Raw genomic sequence first — 20381 nt, 5'->3', positions numbered from 1 at the left:
GGTTCAGGTTAAATGTCTGAAATTAAAAGTTTGAGAAACACTGCTCTAGTCAGAAGACATTGAGAGCAGTTTTTTAATTATCCAGAAGGTGGCGTCAGAGACCACGTGGTGTCACCATTGAGCAGACCCTGCTTTATGTTGGTCATAGTCTTTAAAGTGAGTCTGATAACTGGTGGACTTCATTTATTTAGTCCAAGTGTTATCCTGATAGAGAAGGTTAAAGACGAGGTTTTTAAATGTTATTAATGAAAAACAGAGGTGTGTGTGTGTGTGTGTGTGTGTGTGTGCGTGTGTGCGTGTGTGTGTGTGTGTGTGTGTGTGTGTGTGCTAAATGTGGGTCAGTAGGTGGAAGATATTTCTCATTAAAACAATAAACCTTTTCACTCACTTGGAAATCTCGCTCTCGTTCAGTTCTTGCACATGAGGTCAAAGGTCAAGAGGTATAAACTCACCATGATTTACAATGAGTCTGACAGATATTTAGATTATTTTACCCGTTGTAGCGTTGATTTCTTTTTTGCTTAAATGTGGTATACGTCTCCAAGGTAGAATGGCCGAGTTAGCTGCTAAAGCTAATGCTGCTAAAGCTAATGCTGCTAAAGCTAATGCTGCACACAAGCTCAAAAAGTCAGGTTTTTCCTGACTTTTCAAACTGTTTCACTTATCGTCCTGTTAAGTGTCCATCTCGTGCACTTCCTTCAAATTTGTCAATTGAATAAAAATAATAGTTTAATAAAAAATAATCACGGACCTGGTCAGTGAATGATGTACCTCGTTAATTTACCTTTTCAAAGTGAGAACTCATACTGTCCTTTTCACACTCATATATCTCACTTTTCAAAAACTCAAATACACTTTACAGTTGTTAAAACAACTACACAAGTCAAAAAGCGATACTAAAAATATTTAAAAAAAAAAAAAAAAGGTAAATACAGAAAAAAATACATAATCATTAGTTAAAAGCTTGTAGAAGAAGTGGAAACAGAGGAGGTTTGTCACTTTAATACTGCTTCTAACAACAGTTTTACTAAAGTTCTCAGATATGAGCATCATTCCTGTGTACAGTCTGAACTCCGCCCGCTGGAGACCCAGGTACTGTGTTTTCATCAACCAGGGGTCACCTGTGTGGAAGCGAGAGGACTGCCCTTGCTTCCATACTGCTGCTGAGCTGCTCCCATTGGTTTTTAAAAGTGCTCCAATCAGCCAATAGTGACATCAGCAGAAAACCCTGGTCACCTCCTAAAGTCTGAATATGTGTAATATTAATAATATAAACACTATTAAAACACTAACGATCTCTGGACTAAAATTACAAACACTGAAATATCAACAGAGTGAATGAGCTTGTTGACACACATGCACAGAGTGTAAAAAGGCTTCCTCCTGTGTTCTGTTACACTGCTTCTCTTTTTCTGAATAGCTGAGCACTCGTTGCTTTCCTTCCACTGCACTGATGTTTTCATTTCAATAAAAGTGGGTGTTAATGTGAGCCTTGAAGCTGGAAGCAGTTTTGTATTATTCTGCAGTTACGGCACAAGTGTTACTTAGACCAGTGAGAAGAACTGTAACAACATCAACTACTGTAGTGGTTCTGCACCTTTTCAGCCCGTGACCTCCAAAATAAAGGTTCCAGAGAGTGGGGACCCCCACTGTAGCTCAAGGTGGTTGAACACAGACACGAACATTCAGGAACAGTCGAAGGCAGAGATTTTTGGGGTCCATCCATGAAGTCAGTAAAATGATGGTCCATTGTTCTATGAATCTGTGATAACCACATTTATTTATTCATCTGAATAATATCCACTGTTATCCAGGAACGTTTATTATTATTATAGTCATCTTAAAGATGGTTTTAATCACAAATAAAATGGGTTCAAAGTGTCCTAAAATGGTGGAAAATGTGGTGAAATGTGGATTTTAAAAACCACAGAAATTAGTTAAGTTACAAATTTGAGTGGATAAAAACAGGGAGAAAAATTGTAAAAAAGGTTCAAAGTGTCAATATTTGAACAATTAGTTCAAACTGGTAAATAATGGGCATGATAAATTGTGAATGTGGTTACATTAGCAAAAATAAGCATGAAATATGGTGAAAGAAGGTCAAAATTGACAATAAAAAGTCAGCATACTGTATTTGAGATTAGGTGGAAAAGTGATGGAAATGGTTTATAAGTGCTGAAGCTGTCTTGAAAGTGGAAAAAATGTGCAGAAAAGGCATGTAAATATGATGGAGAGGTGTCAGAAATGGGAGTAATTTAGCAAAAATGCATTACTTCTTCTTGCACTCAAAGAAGGCGGACGCCTTTTCTCTCTACTCCCTCCCTGCTTTATTTGCCCTGATGCTGCTTGTTTTGTCTTGTGCTTTTTGTCAGAATCTAGTAAGACTCTACATCTATATCCAAAAAACAGAATTATGGAATTGATTAGCTGGTCTCTCAACGCAATCGACCACATGTTTTTGACAAAAAAAAAAACGGGCAGTGGTGAGCCCGCTTGTCCGGACGGAACATTTGCGGAGGGATACACGATGGACTCTTGGGACAAGTGGTGAGTGGTGTGTCTGTCCATTCTTTCTGTTGAAGACATGGAGGACGTTTACATGATTGGAATTATGGTAGCAGGCATGCTGCTGATTGGAGCTGGCAGAATTCTGACCTATCGTAAAGTCCGGATTACGTTGGCAGCTGTTTTGGGAAGGCTGCCAGTCTTTTCTGATGGATGTAGCAGAGCTCTTAATACTAAGACCAAAGCGTTGAATGAACTAAAAAGCAAGCTGGATGCTACTTTGGAACATCTACGCAGAATTGAATCCAACTTGGAGAAGTTAAATGCTCGGCTTTTGATTTAAGGCCACCTTATTGGATTTACTGCTGGAGACCAAGACTCAAAGCTAACAGAATTGCGTTTAGCCTGACAGAAAACAAATTGCTTATCATCATTGGCTCCCCTCACAAGCCAGACATTTATGGCTGTCTCATCTATTCACCAGGATGTTTGTGGAGAAATGACGCGCCGTCCCCCTCCTCTTCTTCCCCAACAACCTCCTGTAACTGTTGTTTCTGAACCAGATTTACCCAAGGTCATTTTATGTCATCTGTGATGAGGACTGAACAGAATGAAGCGATCGGATCATGTTTCAATGCCTTCTTTGGCCCTCTGTACCCCCTCCCTCCCCCATAGCGGCTGCACCAGGGGCAAGTGAGGCGCCTACATGGGCTGCACGCGCACGCCCCCCAGCGTCTGGTTGCAATCCTTTTCTCCACTCAACTGTAATTGGCAAATAAAATCCTTTCTGATTCTGACTCTAAAACGAGCAAAAATATGGCAAGAAAAAGTGATGAAAATAGGTTAAAATTTGGCAAGTTTGGTTTAGTTGCAGAAAAAAAGGTTTAAAAATATATTCTTAGTTTCTTGAAGGCATCTGGTGACCCCCTGCAGTGCCTTGTGACCCCAAGATAGAGAACCCCTGGACTACTGGTCAACATAGAAACATTATCCCTTTAGTAGTGTTCACAATCCCAAACCTAATACAGTACATAAGGTCGCCTTCATTCCTCACTGACAGTGTGACTCACTGTCATCTGTGTCACATCATGTCTGACACACCAACAATGTACTCTTCAAAGATGGTTTTCAAAGTAAGACAGGTGCTCGACTCCAAATCTGTGGCTGTGAGTTCAACTGAAAACAAGTCACCATACGATCAGTAGAAACAGAATGACAGAAAATATTATAATTCAGTAGGTTTACTGTGTAGTATTAATCCATCTATGGTCTGACCTACTCTCTCTGGGGATTCAAAAACTTTTATTTTTGAGATAACATAACAGACGTTTTTGCATATTCTAATAGAGTAGGTGGAGCTGTATTACTAAATTTCAGTTTCCTATGTGGTGTAGTTCCTGAGATATTAGAAGCTGAAAATGGAAGAAAAATAAGGACACATACCCCGCTCACTAAATTGTCCAAATCTCAAAAAGTATTCATCCAATCAAACAAAAACATTACAGTGTGCTTATTGAATATTCACAAAACAATTGGAAAGAAATTCTGAATTTTTTGAGACTGAAGTGAGTGGGGTGTCCTGAAAATGCGTTGAAATGACATGAAATGACCCAATATCTTTTCTGTGGGACGGTAAGAAATGGTAAAATGGTAAATGGACTTGATTTATATAGCGCTTTATCCCCACACTGAAGCAGTCTCAAAGCGCTTTACATAACAGCTCATTCACCCACTAACCTTAGAGTGAGGATATATCTATTTAAAAAGATGACATTTAGTGGTGGGTTTGCTTTACCTCATTTCCTTTATTATTATTGGTTGGCTCACATTTATAAATTGATCTATTGGTCGATTCATCCTCTTCTTTTCCAATTAATCACTCAAAAAATACAATGGTACAGTGTTTTTGGAAAATACGGTCACAATACAGGAACCAATTTACGTTTCTTTAAGCATCAATAAAAATGTCAGTCATGAAAAATCAACTATTTCCTCCTGGTCTCACCGACGCTACATACATGCAGTGGCATCAAAACTTTTAAGGACCTCTATAAAATTTTTACTTTTTTAAGTTTTCTTAACCTTTGCTCAGCAAAGTGACTTCCAGCCACTCATTTGTTCCACTACTTTCAGATTTGTCATTGTGTGGCCTCTTTTTTTTCGTCCCTTTCCTCTCTCCTGACTGCCCATCCATAAGAAGAGTTGCTGTCGCTTAAACCCAAACAAAAGTCAATTATATCTGTGATATACAGGCAACTCATGGACTTGGATATACATGAATAAAATTAGAAGATCTTGGGAAAAGGAGTTAAGTACCGTATACACTTTTCTGATCAACAGTTGAAACAAAGCGATATCTGTGATTAATGCTGGTACTCCTTCTGCAAAGCTACAGTTCATTCAATTTAAGATATAATATAAGGTTCTCTACTCAAAAACTTGTCTATCTGAAATCTGCCCACAGGTCATGGATCAATGTGAAAGATGCCAGGCCTTGTAACCCGAGTCACATAGGCTGTAAATGTCATACTACCGTACCACTCATACTACCGTACTACTCATACTACCGTACTACCAGTGGCGAGCCATGCATTTCACACCTAGGCCTTCAGTGATGTCCTACACTGAATGAATCCACCTCTTAATACCATCATTATGACGTCATGTCTCTCTAAACCATACATTTATACAGAAACAAACAGTCGAGTACAACTATTTTATTTTCGGAGCATTTAAAATCAATACATCCGTATTAACAATTAAGAGTAGTAAAGTAAAAGTTATACGATCGCTTGGATACTGTCACAACTTAAAAATAAAAGGCAATTAGTCTACAAAAGTCCACTAAACAGCACATTGTCGCACCTGTGAAGCAGTTTCATTCATTCATTTCTGACAGTGGTGAAATGGTGTAGCTACTCCTTGAACGTTTGATATAGATTAAAGCGAAACAATTCAGTCCCTTCACTGAAGTCACAGGTGTGCCAGGTACCGGCACATTATACCGGTACGGCGCAGACCGCTCCGCCAGACCGTCAAGACAGGGCTTACAAAATAAAATCACAAAAATAAAGAAAAAAAAGAAGAAAAAAAAGCTTTTATTCACCAAAACGACTATCCCCGCTTATTTGAACACAAAATCCATCCTCCTTTCTTTCCTCAAGACGACTTCAATGACTGTTGTTCAGTTTATCTGTTCGTCTCAGTTCCACCAATAAGTCCTTTTCTATCGACATGGAGGCTAGTGCTGAAAGCAGAGTCTCTGAACCTGTGAGCCAGGGATACCGCTCGTAGCTGCTGCTTTGAAAGTGGCGCACAAACCCTTTTCCCGGCTGGGACAGGTTAGCTAGCGCGGGGATTGGACAACCTATCCTCACAATATCAAGTTTTTCTTGAAATTCCGTCTTGAAAATGGCGTTGCATGTATATTCTCTTCTCCTCCTTCAGCCATTGTGGGTTGAAAAAAACAGCAAAATTAACGCAAATGAACGTTTTAGCTCGTTCGAGTCGCTAACGGGACACCAGCTTCCATTTGGTTAACGTCACTCTACTTTGCATAGCGCTGCCTCTCACTAGTGCGTATCCAATCACGTTCAACGTGATACCTGCTAGCTGGCCCTGATGTCGCCAACTCGAAATCTGATTGGTTATCACAATCTGTCTGTTTCAGTTCATTTAAGTGTACAGGCCCCCCCACTGTTAATTCTGAAGGCCTCGGGAAGATTTCGTGGAGCCTGGCAACACGTGACAGCTCAAATATGATTGGATGAAAGATAAATATACAATCCTGGAAGCAGCGCAACCAAGAGGAAAGCTATGAAATGAAGAAAAAAGACTACGAGGAATAATTTAATACATATTTATGAAAAAAATATATTAAAATGAAATTTATTTTCTGATTATGTTTACGCCTTGCTGGCCCTGATGGCCCACCACTGCGTACTACTCATACTAACGTACTAGTCATACTAACGCACTAGTCATACAAACGTACTACTCATACTAACGTACTAGTCATACTAACGCACTAGTCATACAAACGTACTACTCATACTAACGTACTACTCATACTAACGTACTACTCATACTGACATACTACTCATACTAACGTACTAGTCATTTTAACATACTACTCATACTAAGGTACTACTCATACTAACGTACTACTCATACTAACGTACTACTCATACTAACGTACTACTCATACTAACATACTACTGATACTAACGTACTACTCATACTAACGTACTACTCATACTAACGTACTACTCATATTGACATACAACTCATACTAACGTACTAGTCATTTTAACATACTACTCATACTAAGGTACTATTCATACTAACGTACTAGTCATTTTAACGTACTACTCATACTAATGTACTACTTATATTAACGTACTACTCATATTGACATACTACTCATACTAACGTACTACTCATACTAAGGTACTAGTCATACTACCGTACTACTCATTTTAACGTACTACTCATACTAACGTACTACTCATACTAACATACTACTCATACTAACGTACTACTCATACTACCGCACTACTCATTAACGTACTACTCATTAACGTACTACTCATATTGCTACATGTTTAGCATTGAGGTGCTAACTGCTACATGTTTAGCATTGAGGTGCTTACTGCTACATGTTTAGCATTGAGGTGCTAGCTGCTACATGTTTAGCATTGAGGTGCTAGCTGAGGCTCCCCTGATCCACAAACTGCTTCTTGCACAATTTTCACACAACTGGGCTTTAGTTTTTCATCCAGTGTTTTTATTGAAACTAAAATTAACGCCCACGAATCACAGCAACGACTTCTCCTCTGGTTCTCCTGTTTTTTGTGTTGTGTTCTGTGCATCACTATTATGGGTATATCGAGAACTGGAGTGCAAAAAACGAAACAAAAAAAACAATTCATTGCGTTTGTTTGTTTGTGTGTTTTTTTTTTTTTGTAATTAATCAATCGCAATTAACACAATAAAGTCCCAGGCCTAGTTTTTGGTTTGTATATAAATTATCCACAGTAATCAATGAATGTCCGTCTCAGTGTGACACACCTTTTTTTTCCTTCTTTATTTAATTTTTCTATTCAATGAGTCTGATACATGACATACACTAACATTAGGAAAGCATTCAAGGACAGAAATCTCTTTCTCAGGCAGTTTGCTGTGGCTCATCCAAAGGATCATGAGTTATCATAAAGGCTACGCTAGGTGCAGGATCTCACTCTCCTTCTATTACCTCTGCTGTGTGTAAGTGCTCACAGTTGGATGGCTTTACATTAGCCTCGCTCTTTATTGCAGAGCCGTCATGGTGTTTTATTTGAATACATTACAGAACCAGAACCATCACTGCTAAACATTCAGAGTGCTGAGGGCACTCAGAGGGTCATGATGGAGCTTTTACCTGGAACGCGTGGCTTACAGTTTGGGTTTCACTGCATCTTGGAGTGACTTTAAATAAGGTCAAATGTTCCCATTGTAAATGAATAATGACAGTTTTAAAGTAGCAGTGGTTAGCTAAATATCAGAATATTTAGCTACTATATTATACAGTTTCTATATGAGAAGGCCTTTGATGTTTGCATTATTTAGTATATCTACTGTCTATACAAAACTGGTTGTGTGCTTAGTAGCAGGATAATAATCACCTCATGTGTGCTGATGATTTGGCTTTTTTTTTGTGTGTTTTTCAACCTTGGAGTCGTGACCCCATGGGGGGTCGGCTGGAATTTATGAGGGGATCGCCTGAAATTTCTACTAATTGATAAAAGTAATTGCTGATTAAAATTATATATTTACATTTTTCTATTATTAATATTTTTCAAATTAAAACAACACACAACTGTATTGTATACTTTCACTTTGTCAAATATAAATCTATATCCAATCAAATACAGCATAAAGAAAAGGATTACAAATAAAATAAATATATAAATAAAATAAAATATCTGAGCTGGCATATCTTGTCACTTTGTGCACTAATCCTAGCTACTCTGTATTTGTTAGATAGTAAAACAAACATGATCAAAAATGCATTCTAGGAAAAAAAATCTTTAAGGTCGCCAGAAGTTTGTGATATCAAAATGGGGTCCGGATCCAAAAAATCTTGGGAACCACTCGATGAGAAACAATGCTGTAAAGAGTACAGTTTTGATTTACAGAACAAAAAAGGAAAAGGAACTAAACTTTTCTCATTTTGACCTGGCAGGACAGGTGTTTAGTGTGAGTACCAAAATACCAAATACCAAAGTATTTGCGTGACTTTGTTGCTGATGAAATGAGAGATGATGGCATATAGAGGCAATTTCAAATGTTACATACCGGTGTTAAGATGTTGGCAAGAAAATGTTCGATGGTCACAGAAAATGTTAAAATTAATCACTTAATAGCTTACTGTACTGCTCTTTACACTGCCCCATAGGCGGAGTTTGAGATTCTTGCCGGGGGGGACAAAAGAAAAAATATAATTAAATATACAGACCGTCTCTAGATTTGTGCCAACCACAATGTGTGTACATGATTAGTAACATGATTGATAATGTTGACTCGATGCATCATTTAAAGTTGTAAATTCAGGAAAAAATATTTCTGCTTCTATTTTACTGCAGTACCATACATGAACTGCTGGGTGCAATGTTGCGTCACCATTTACATTGTGATGAAAAATTGCACAATAGAAGAAGAACCAACCTAAAGTCTCAAAAGTTTGGGACTGTTTGACTGAAAAGTTATACTACACACTAGGGATGTAACGATTAATCATAAGGCAGTTAAAAATCGATTCATAGGTAGCACAATTCACATCGATGCTCTGAAAATTGAATCGCAGTACTTTTTTTAAATAGCAGAGGGCGCTATATATCCTTCTTGTCTAAAAGTGTAGCTGGCGGGCGGAATCTGCTACTACCTTAAACATGTTCATAAATGATTCCTTACCCCTTTAGCACCTAAAGAATATCTGTAATATTACGTGAATATCTGTAAAAGTCACTTTTTCGATTAGCTCTGTCTGCTAGCATAGCTTATCTTCTTCACTGCAAGGATATCTGCATACCAACCAACCACTGGGTTACCATCGCCATCTGCTGGTCCAAACAAATATCTGATGTAAATACAGTGCAGACTGTTTTTTTTTTTTTTTTTTTTTTAAGTCCAATTGTTAAGGCACAAAATACATTTTCAGTTGCACTTTTTTTTAAAAAAAAGGAACTATTATGTAGTTTTGCATTGTTTACTATAGAACCAGAATTTAAATTAATAGGCTTCTTCATTTGTATTATTCCTTTATTTATTTCATTCAAAAAATTTTTAGCTAAGTTGCATTGTTTTGAATAGTTTATCAAGGGATTCTTTTGACAATTAATTATAAAAGGAAAATAGTACAGTGTTTTCTAGTTCTTTTTTCCCCAAAACAATTGAGGAATATTTGTCTACATTCCCATTTTGTAAAATAAATCGTGAGAGAATCGTATTGTGAACCCAGTATCGTGAATCGAATCGTATCGGGAGTTGAGTGAATCATTAGGTAGAACTAACATCTGTGACATGAAACTAACTTTAATATGTTAGAATTAAAGCAGCAGAAAACTCTTTTATTAACCACTAGGGGGGGGTGATGAGTGTGTGATGCTGCATGTTGTGCTCCCACTGTCGTGTTCACCTGATGCACGATATCAAACATACAATAAGGAACAACTTGTACAACCCAGTCCAGGTTAGCAGCAGCTACAGGATAGCATCAGAAACACTGCACACAGTTTATGGTTGTGCGGTCACGCAAACATTTCCAGTGGATTCTTCTCAAACACTGAGCAGTTTGTGTTGTTTTTTCTGGATTGGGTTTGTGGACCTCAAACAGGGACCAATAACAGCTCAGCATCATTAGCCACACAGCTCTCCTTCAGCTGTGTGTCTGTATTCATGAAATATACAGATGGCCAAGCAGGAACTTAATTAGTCCCCTACGGAGCTGAACGATTAGATATCAGAAATAAAGAACTACTTTCAGACAAAAAAGCGATGCTTGTAGGATGTTTTAAAGCAGGGCTGCCATGGTTACGGCCCGATTGTACAGCACATCCGGCCGTTGGTTGATATGAGAGCATTTTTATTTGAATTTTTTTAATCTAATGTTTTATTTTTTGTTTAATTTTCATGGAATCCATCAGTTGGTCTGTTGCTGCTAATATTCATCCAATCAAACTAAAAAAATACAGTGTGACTTAAATAATCACAGAACAATTTGTTAATTGCGTGGGCCATTTATTTAAATGACATTTTATTTCCCTCTCAGTCAATGATTTTCCCTGTAATCATTATAGACCCTCCTATGGTAGAAATTATAACATTAAGCATGAACATTACAACATCAACATCTGCATAGAAGCTGAAATCTTAAAAACTTGAGCTCAGGAATTAAAAAAAAATCTAGCAATAGACAGTTTCAAAATAGGCTGTTTTCTTTCTTTTCCTCTGGCGTTTAGAGGACTCAGAGTGTTGGTACAGATGACTAACAGTCATCTAAATGTGACATGCAACTCCAGCTCACATTTATCCCTCAGGCTTGGAAGTGTTTTGTTTTTTGTTTTTTCAAGCAGGCAGACGAGATAAAATATTTTCTCTTGATCTCTGTTCAGTTTAGTGATTATAATGGTGACGATGGCTGAGGGCTTTTAGAACTGCTCAAACTCCTTCAGGCCTTAAATCTACAGATTTGTACACAATTCATTAAAATATTATATCTCACATTTAAAAAAACAAATAAAGCACAAAAAAAAACGAATTAAAAATCCCCAAATAATATAGAACAGCAGATATATCAGGTGACGTTCCATGTCCCAACAGCCAGAAGCTGTGGACACGGACCGGACCGCCACCCAGTCTTCTCTGCACCCGACCCCTACGTATCCCTCTGCGGGTGGTGGGTCCACAGGAAGGCGGGCCCACGTCGTCCTTTCGGGTTAAGCCCGGCTGGGCCCCGTGGGCAAAAACCCTATGATCACAAGTCTGGCCATCTTTCAACCACTTCTTTAGGTTAAGTTTAAAATGTTTGAAGGTGCTACTCTCAAACAGTTAATGGTAATGAGTTTCACATCCTGCAGCTTTCACAAAGAAGCAATTCTGTCCAAAAGAAGAGGACCTAAAGTTCACAAAACAGTCTCCTCTGGAGGAGACTCGCATTGTTCTAAGTCCTGCCTCTACACAAGATTTCACAAACATTCTCAGGGGCTGTGAGGCCAAATCATGACAAATTTTATTCACTAAACTGACATTCAAAAACAGAATTAAATTATCAAACGTTAATGATTCATATTTCTTTACGATGTTACAGTAGTAGTATGAAACAGGTGTTTTATCTAATGTTTTGAGTGTCTGTTTGTACAAGCCTTGAAATGGCTGTAACGCAGTGTTGGTTGATAGAGACCAAGTTGTGATGCAATACGTAAGATGTGAAAATATCATTGCATGCATACTGTATAAAGTTTGGCTGCATCCGTGCTCATTTGAGGGAAAATATGTCTGAACTGATAAATTAAATTTGACAGTTTTTATCAGTTTTGAAACATCCATCCATCCATCTTCTTCCGCTTAGCCGTTTCCGGGTCGCGTAGGCAGCATCCTCAGTAGGGAGGCCCAGACTTCCCTCTCCCCGGCCACTTCCTCCAGCTCTTCCGGGGGGACCCCGAGACGTTCCCAGGCCAGCCGAGAGACATAGTCTGTCCAGTGTGTCCTGGGTCTTCCCCGGGGCCTCCTTCCGGATGGACGTGCCCTGAACGCCTCACTAGGGAGGCGCCCAGGGGGCATCCTAATTAGGTGCCCGAGCCACCTCATCTGGCTCTTCTCGATGCGGAGGAGCAGCGACTCTACTTTGAGCCCCTCCCGAATGACTGAACTTCTCACCCTATCTCTAAGGGAGAGCCCAGCCACCCTACGGAGGAAATTCTTGTACCCGCGATCTTGTTCTTTCGGTCATGACCCAAAGCTCATGACCATAGGTGAGGGTTGGAACGTAGACCGACCTGTAAATCGAGAGCTTTGCTTTTTGGCTCAGCTCCCTTTTTGAAACATGTTTTTTAAAAGAGTGTCCTGTCCTATACTACGCCCAAATACTTGACAGACTCTGCTTCTAGAATTCTAGTTTCTTTTACAATAATTTCCGGCTCAGAGTGACAAGTATTCCTTATTGAGAAAAACATGCTGACAGTTTTGCTAAAAAATTGTGTCAAGTATGTTTGCGCCATCCAATCTGAGATTTTTTCTATGGCTCCATGGAACACAGTTGCTGCTTTCTGACTTGATTTCAGACATGTATCATGGCGTCATTGGCGTACATTTTAAACGTGAACTTCAGCTCAAAAAGCTGGAAGATCATTTAAAGAGGGCCCAAAATGGAGCCTTGTGGCACCCCAACTGAGCTGTCTGAAAAAGAAGACACAGTGCTCTTAATTGTTGTTGTTCTTTATTTTTATTTCATTCAAGACATTAAAAAAATATACAGGTATTGAAAAATAGAAAAATATGAATGAAAAAGAGCAGAAATAAGTAAAACTTATAACATCTGCCCCCTCTTTAAAAAGAAAAAAAATATTTACATTAAACAAAGTCAAGTTGCAACACAGTCATTGTCAACAACACAGTTACACTTCTGTCTCTTCTTCAGCATAATACATTTTTTGTGCCATATTTACATTATACTATTTCATATTTATGACACAAATTCCATCAATTAAATTTAGAGTGGCAAATTAACAAAAACCTTTTTATTATGTTTTTGATATATTTATACCATTATATACATATTATATATTATTGCTGACCTAGGTAAAATTGTTGTCCTTCTTTCTTATACTTACTAATGATATATGATTTAAAAAGCTTTTTTAAACTGGTTTATGTTGGTGCTTTGTTTTATTTAATCATTTAGGCAGTTCCATAATTGAACCCCTGCTATTGTTTTAGCATTTTGTATCTTCAAATGTTTCCCTTAAATTGTATTCCCCTTCTCTCTCTAAAAATCTATTCTGCAAGCCTTTTGGAAGGTGCTTGATAAAGCATTTGGACAGTTTTGAGTTAGAGGAGATCTTGTGCATTGCTTCCTATTCTCTGAAAATGATTTAAACCATTGTAATGTTTCGTCAGAAATATTGTGAGCAGACAATTTGGATAACACGATGTTATGGTTTACGGTGTCTTTTCAGGTCTAAAAATTTGGCACCCACCGCCCCCCCTTCATCCAACATGGCTTTGAGTCGTTCAACAAAATAAAGTGCCGTTTCAGTGAAATTGTGTTATTGCAATTAAATCATTTTGTTTATTTTATAGCATGAATGTGACCATCACCAGCCCTCCTTAAGGAAGGGTAAGAAACACTTTATTATAGAGAAAATATAAAAAAGAGAGGGCAGTGTTACACCTAAGTGAGGGGGAAGGGAACAGGGAGTCAGGATAGGAAAATGGGCAATGTTACATATAGGTGGGGGGGGAGGGAAAAGGGAAGAGAGAGTCAGGGTTGGGAAGGGAAAGGGCGGGGAAGAGCTGACTGCTTTAAAGTGAGCGTGAGATGTGATGTTGTAGTTGTGCATTTTGTGCTTATTGTGTTGAGAAATCCCAGAGAGCCCCCCACCCAAGACCCTAGCGGAGGAGCAAAGACCCACGCCTATTAGACGAAAGCCTCTCTCTTTAAATTTGTCAAATAAAATAGAAAAACCCATCTTACTGGTTATAGTTTACCGTCCTCCTGGTCATATTCGGAGTTTCTCTCTGAATTCTCTGACTTTCTCACTGATCTGGTGCTGAGCACTGATAAAGCTATCATAGTAGGTGACTTGAACATTTATGTTGATGATGAAAACAACAGCTTAAATAAATTGGTTACCTCATTATTAGATTCAATCAGCTTTACACAAAATGTAAACAATCCAAATCATTATCTTAATCATGCCCTGGACCTTGTTCTAACATATGGTTTAGATATTGATCATCTGACAATACATCCTCAAAATCCTATTCTTTCAGATCACTTTTTGTTATCCTTTGAATTTAAAATATGAGCCTGCTTAAAACTCTGAGAGAAGAGTACACTATAGTAGATCACTGTCTAAGAAAGATGTAGCTAGATTTAAAGATTTAGTTCCATCATTGCTTACCTCTGATCCATATGATATCTCAACAGAGAGTAGCTATTAATATCTAACACCAGAGAAAATAGATGATCTTGTCAACAGTGCAATGTTGTCACTGCACACAGCTCTGGATGCTGTTGCTCCGCTTAAAAAGAGGACGATTTTTCATCAAAAGGTCGCCCCCTGGTATAATTCTGAATTGCGTCTTTTAAAACAGGCATTGCGAAAATCTCTTTAATGTTTCCGTTACGTGTGAGTAAAATTACCGCAATGTACCAATACTGTACCGATGGATGTAAAGAGCAACTTATTATCTTTCATAAACTGCTGGAATTTCTCCGATAGAGCAAATATGAGCAGAGTTACGGTCATTTAAATTAACGTGATGCGTTCAGTGGCCCTGGGAAACCCAGTCCGTGAAAAGTGCACGTGTCTGGGTAAATCTTGGTTTATAGTTACCCAACGCAACAGAAAATATGAAATTAACAGAATGTACTGACAACAACAAACCCAGAGTCGCTTAATGGTGACGTAATGCCATACGTGTGTCATAAATTAACGTGATGATGTGTTTCTCTGTGGGAACCGAGTTGAGCTGGTGATCACGTCCGTTCTACCGTGTCAGAAAAGGGACGTGGGGGGCGGGGGGGGATTCCTGCTGTGAGCTTGGAACGGCCCCAGTTGCCAGTGTGAGTTCACCCTCAGTGTGGACATAGATTCAGTGAAAGTCCACCATATGTCATTTGTTTCTCCAGCTGTGAGTTTGTCTACCTTGGCTTTTATGATCACCCGGTTCCCCAGATGAAGGACGTTATTATGAGCTCACCTAAGAATGTGCAGCATCCGAGAGAGCAGCTCCACTATTATTGTCCTGCATAGTTGTTGCTCAGTTCCAGCTCTCTCAGACTGAAGGATTTGGAGCTCAAAGCTGCTCTTAGAGAATCACAGCACACCTCTGTGATGTGACAACCTGACAGACTGAATACAGAAAAACACCTGGTGAGAACACGTGTCAGGAATCAGGAACATGTGATCACACTGACCTGAGAGTGTCCAGTTTACAGTGAGGACTCTTCAGTCCTTCACACAGCAGCTCCACTCCTGAATCCTGCAGCTTGTTTTTACTCAGGTCCAGATCTTTCAGACTGGAGGACTGAGAGCTGAGGACTGAGGACAGAACTTCACAGCTTCTTTTTGAGAGATCACAGGAACTCAGGCTGTGGGAGAAAGACATTTGAAACAAGAGCATTGTCAGTTATCTGGATCAATGAACCTGATCATGGTACCAGGATCATTCACACTTTAAAGGTTTGGAAGACATTTATATCTCCATTAATAACTATACAGTAGGTCACAATGTGTGGATACACATTTTATAGAAACACTTTGATGAAATGCACAATCTGGATCTGATCCATAAGAAACTCAGTGGGATACTTGAGGAACCAACCTGACATAACGGAATCACATTTCAAAAAGATCAGTCTTTATGAACCCAGATATGAATTTTTGGATTTTCACCAATGATGAGAGAGAGACAGAGAGATTTTTAGATGTTTTAAACTGATCCAGAATCAGTTTATTGATTCAGAAATATTCCATGGCTTAATTTCTAAGTTTGGTAAAAATTTTGTCAAAATGTGTGAAGTAGTTTTGATGTAATCTTGATTAAAAAAAAAAACCTAAAAAAACGGTGGAAATATTCCCTCCTTGGTGGAGGAAATCATTTTAATATTTATCACATTGTTTATATGTATATATCTATATTATTTATACTTTTACATTATATTCATATATAGCCTCTAATAATGTATTTTATCTCCTTCATTGCATTATTTTTGGGTGTTTTTTGGGGTATTCTGTGTGTTGCCTTCTGTTGTCTTTTTTTCTTGCATTTTATCTGAACTGTAATGACAGTAAATTTTCCCACTGTGGGACCAATAAAGCTACTATACTCTACTATTGACATAATTAAAAGCTCCCATACACTTCATATCATTTTAATAACTTTACTGTAGATGACATGACTTATTTATTTTTGTAAAGTTGGTAACTTGTGTCTAAGAAACAACATGAATGTAATTTCATGAGAAAATTATTTTGGCATTAACACAATTCTCCATATTTCTGATTTATCCACTATCACAGACCTTCAGCTTTATTCTGAAGGTTATGAACACCTGAAGTCCTTTCAGTCACTGTGTTTGTACTGACCTGAGATTGTACAGTTTACAGTGAGGACTCTTCAGTCCTTCACACAGCAGCTCCACTCCTGAATCCTGCAGCTTGTTGAAACTCAGGTACAGATATTTCAGACTGGAGGACTGAGAGCTGAGGACTGAGGACAGAACTTCACAGCTTCTTTTTGAGAGATCACAGCTAATCAGTCTGTGGGAGAAAGACATTTGAAACAAGAGCATTGTCAGTTATCTGGATCAATGAACCTGATCATGGTACCAGGATCATTCACACTTTAAAGGTTTGGAAGACATTTATATCTCCATTAATAACTATACAGTAGGTCACAATGTGTGGATACACATTTTATAGAAACACTTTGATGAAATGCACAATCTGGATCTGATCCATAAAAAACTCAGTGGGATACTTGAGGAACCAACCTGACATAACGGAATCACATTTCAAAAAGATCAGTCTTTATGAACCCAGATATGAATTTTTGGAATTTCACCAATGATGAGAAAAAGAGAGAGAGAGAGAGAGAGAGAGAGAGAGAGTTTTAGATGTTTTAAACTGATCCAGAATCAGTTTATTGATTCAGAAATATTCCATGGCTTAATTTCTAATTTTGGTTAAAATTTTGTCAAAATGTGTGAAGTAGTTTTGATGTAATCTTGATAAAAAACAAACCTAAAAAAACGGTGGAAATATTCCCTCCTTGGTGGAGGAAATCATTTTAATATTTATCACATTGTTTATACGTATATATCTATATTCTTTATACTTTTACATTATATTCTTATATAGCCTCTAATAATGTATTTTATCTCCTTCATTGCATTATTTTTGGGTGTTTTTTGGGGTATTCTGTGTGTTGCCTTCTGTTGTCTTTTTTTCTTGCATTTTATCTGAACTGTAATGACAGTAAATTTTCCCACTGTGGGACCAATAAAGCTACTATACTCTACTATTGACAATTAAAAGCTCCCATACACTTCATATCATTTTAATAACTTTACTGTAGATGACATGACTTTTTTATTTTTGTAAAGTTGGTAACTTGTGTCTAAGAAACAACATGAATGTAATTTCATGAGAGATTTATTTTGGCATTAACACAATTCTCCATATTTCTGATTTATCCACTATCACAGACCTTCAGCTTTATTCTGAAGGTTATGAACACCTGAAGTCCTTTCAGTCACTGTGTTTGTACTGACCTGAGATTGTCCAGTTTACAGTGAGGACTCTTCAGTCCTTCACACAGCAGCTCCACTCCTGAATCCTGCAGCTTGTTGAGACTCAGGCCCAGAACTTTCAGACTGGAGGACTGAGAGCTGAGGACTGAGGACAGAACTTCACAGCTTCTTTTTGAGAGATTACAGGATCTCAGGCTGTGGGAGAAAGACATTTGAAACAAGAGCATTGTCAGTTATCTGGATCAATGAACCTGATCATGGTACCAGGATCATTCACACTTTAAAGGTTTGGAAGACATTTATATCTCCATTAATAACTATACAGTAGGTCACAATGTGTGGATACACATTTTATATAAAAACTTTGATGAAATGCACAATCTGGATCTGATCCATAAGAAACTCAGTGGGATACTTGAGGAACCAACCTGACATAACGGAATCACATTTCAAAAAGATCAGTCTTTATGAACCCAGATATGAATTTTTGGAATTTCACTAATGATTAATTGATTCAGAAGTATTCCATGGCTTAAGGTCTAATTTTGGTTAAAATTTAGTCAAAATGTGTGAAGTAGGTTTGATGTAATCTTGATAAAAAACAAACCTAAAAAAAACGGTGGAAATATTCCCTCCTTGGTGGAGGAAATCATTTTAATATTTATCACATTGTTCATATGTATATATCTATATTCTTTATACTTTTACATTATATTCTTATATAGCCTCTAATAATGTATTTTATCTCCTTCATTGCATTATTTTTGGGTGTTTTTTGGGGTATTCTGTGTGTTGCCTTCTGTTGTCTTTTTTTCTTGCATTTTATCTGAACTGTAATGACAGTAAATTTTCCCACTGTGGGACCAATAAAGCTACTATACTCTACTATTGACATAATTAAAAGCTCCCATACACTTCATATCATTTTAATAACTTTACTGTAGATGACATGACTTATTTATTTTGTAAAGTTGGTAACTTGTGTCTAAGAAACAACATGAATGTAATTTCATGAGAAAATTATTTTGGCATTAACACAATTCTCCATATTTCTGATTTAGTAAGTAAGTAAGTAAGTAAGTAAGTATTTATTTATAAAGCGCTTTTCGCAGATAAAATCACAAAGTGCTGTACACAGAAACAATAAACATACATTTACATCACATGTGTAGCATCATAAAAGGGCAGTAAAAATTAAAATAAAATCTTGTTAACTAAAAGTTTTTTTGAAAAGCGAAGTCTTCAAATGTTTTTTAAAAGTGTCCACGCAGTTCATCTCCCGGAGAGACTGGGGCAGACCATTGCAGAGTCTGGGGGCTGCAGCCTGGAACGCCAGGTCTCCTCTGGTTTTAAATTTGGTTTTTGGGAACCTTAGTAGACCCTGACCTGAGGATCGAAGGCTGCGTCCTGAAGTGTAGGGACACAACATGTCTGAAATGTATAGAGGAGCCTGGCCATGCAAAGCCCGGAATGTTAGAACCAGTATTTTATATTCAATCCGGAAATTGACAGGGAGCCAGTGCAGGGAGGAAAGTATCGGGGTAATGTGTGATGTTCTGGACGTACCGGTCAAAAGTCTGGCAGCAGCATTTTGAACCATTTGGAGTTTACACAGGGTCGACTTATTAAAACAGGTAAAAACTGAGTTACAGTAGTCAATGCGGGACGAAATAAAAGCATGGATGACCAGTTCCAGATCAGGTTTGGACAGTAGATGCCTCACTTTTGAGATATTTCTCAGATGGTAAAAACAGTTTTTAGTCAGTTGACGACAGTGGCCCTCCAAAGACATCGATTGGTTAAACACAACCCCAAGATTTCTGATGCTGGATTTCACTGATGAACCCAAATCACCGAGAGAGTTCTTAATAAGTGGGATCTTTTTATCAGGGGCGATGATCAGAGTTTCTGTTTTGTTGGGGTTTATCTGGAGGTAGTTTGATGAAAACCAGTTTTGATGCATGAGATACAGTCCAAGAACTCAGGTAAAAAGTGAAACTCTGAGTCATTAAAAGAGCAGTATAACTGGATATCATCAGCATAAAAATGATAAGAAACATTTTTAAAACCACGGATCAACCGACCAAGAGGCATCAGGTACAATAAAAACAAAACAGGCCCAGAACAGAGCCCTGGGGTACTCCACATGACAGGGTGGACACATTGGACAATACATCATTAAAAGCCACATTAAAAGTTCTACCATTTATATACGAGGCAAACCACTGTAGTACAGCACCGGAAAACCCCATTTCTGATTGAGACGATGGATCAGTGTGTTGTGATCTACGGTGTCGAAAGCAGATGTTAAATCCAATAAAGTTAAAACTGTGTAGCGACCAGAATCAGCAGCCATCAT

General features: G+C 38.0%; 1 protein-coding gene across 1 annotated transcript; it reads right to left on the bottom strand.

Annotated features, from left to right (window-relative positions):
- Positions 1-15220: 15220 nt before the first annotated feature.
- On the bottom strand, positions 15221-19186 carry LOC114476203 (ribonuclease inhibitor-like). Its single transcript, XM_028467550.1, has 4 exons — positions 18044-19186; positions 16857-17030; positions 15686-15859; positions 15221-15620 (listed from the first exon to the last, which is right to left on the bottom strand). Exons 1-4 carry the CDS (start codon positions 18247-18249, stop codon positions 15506-15508), a joined length of 669 nt encoding a protein of 222 aa, XP_028323351.1. The 5' UTR covers positions 18250-19186; the 3' UTR covers positions 15221-15505.
- Positions 19187-20381: the final 1195 nt, after the last annotated feature.

The sequence above is a fragment of the Gouania willdenowi genome, chromosome 14 (genome assembly GCF_900634775.1).
Source record: "Gouania willdenowi chromosome 14, fGouWil2.1, whole genome shotgun sequence".
In the NCBI taxonomy this organism is placed as follows: domain Eukaryota; kingdom Metazoa; phylum Chordata; class Actinopteri; order Blenniiformes; family Gobiesocidae; genus Gouania; species Gouania willdenowi.
The sequence above is the reverse complement of the archived record's forward strand: the minus strand, read 5'-3'. Positions and strand labels throughout refer to the sequence as shown.

Coding starts and splice junctions, on each gene's coding strand:
- LOC114476203 (XM_028467550.1), bottom strand. CDS start 18,249: ATGCTCTTGTTTCAAATGTCTTTCTCCCACAGCCTGAGATCCTGTAAT. Junction 15,860..16,856: donor TGTAAACTGTACAATCTCAG/GTCAGTACAAAC, acceptor TTTCTCCCACAG/CCTGAGTTCCTGTGATCTCT. Junction 15,621..15,685: donor TGTAAACTGGACACTCTCAG/GTCAGTGTGATC, acceptor TTCTGTATTCAG/TCTGTCAGGTTGTCACATCA.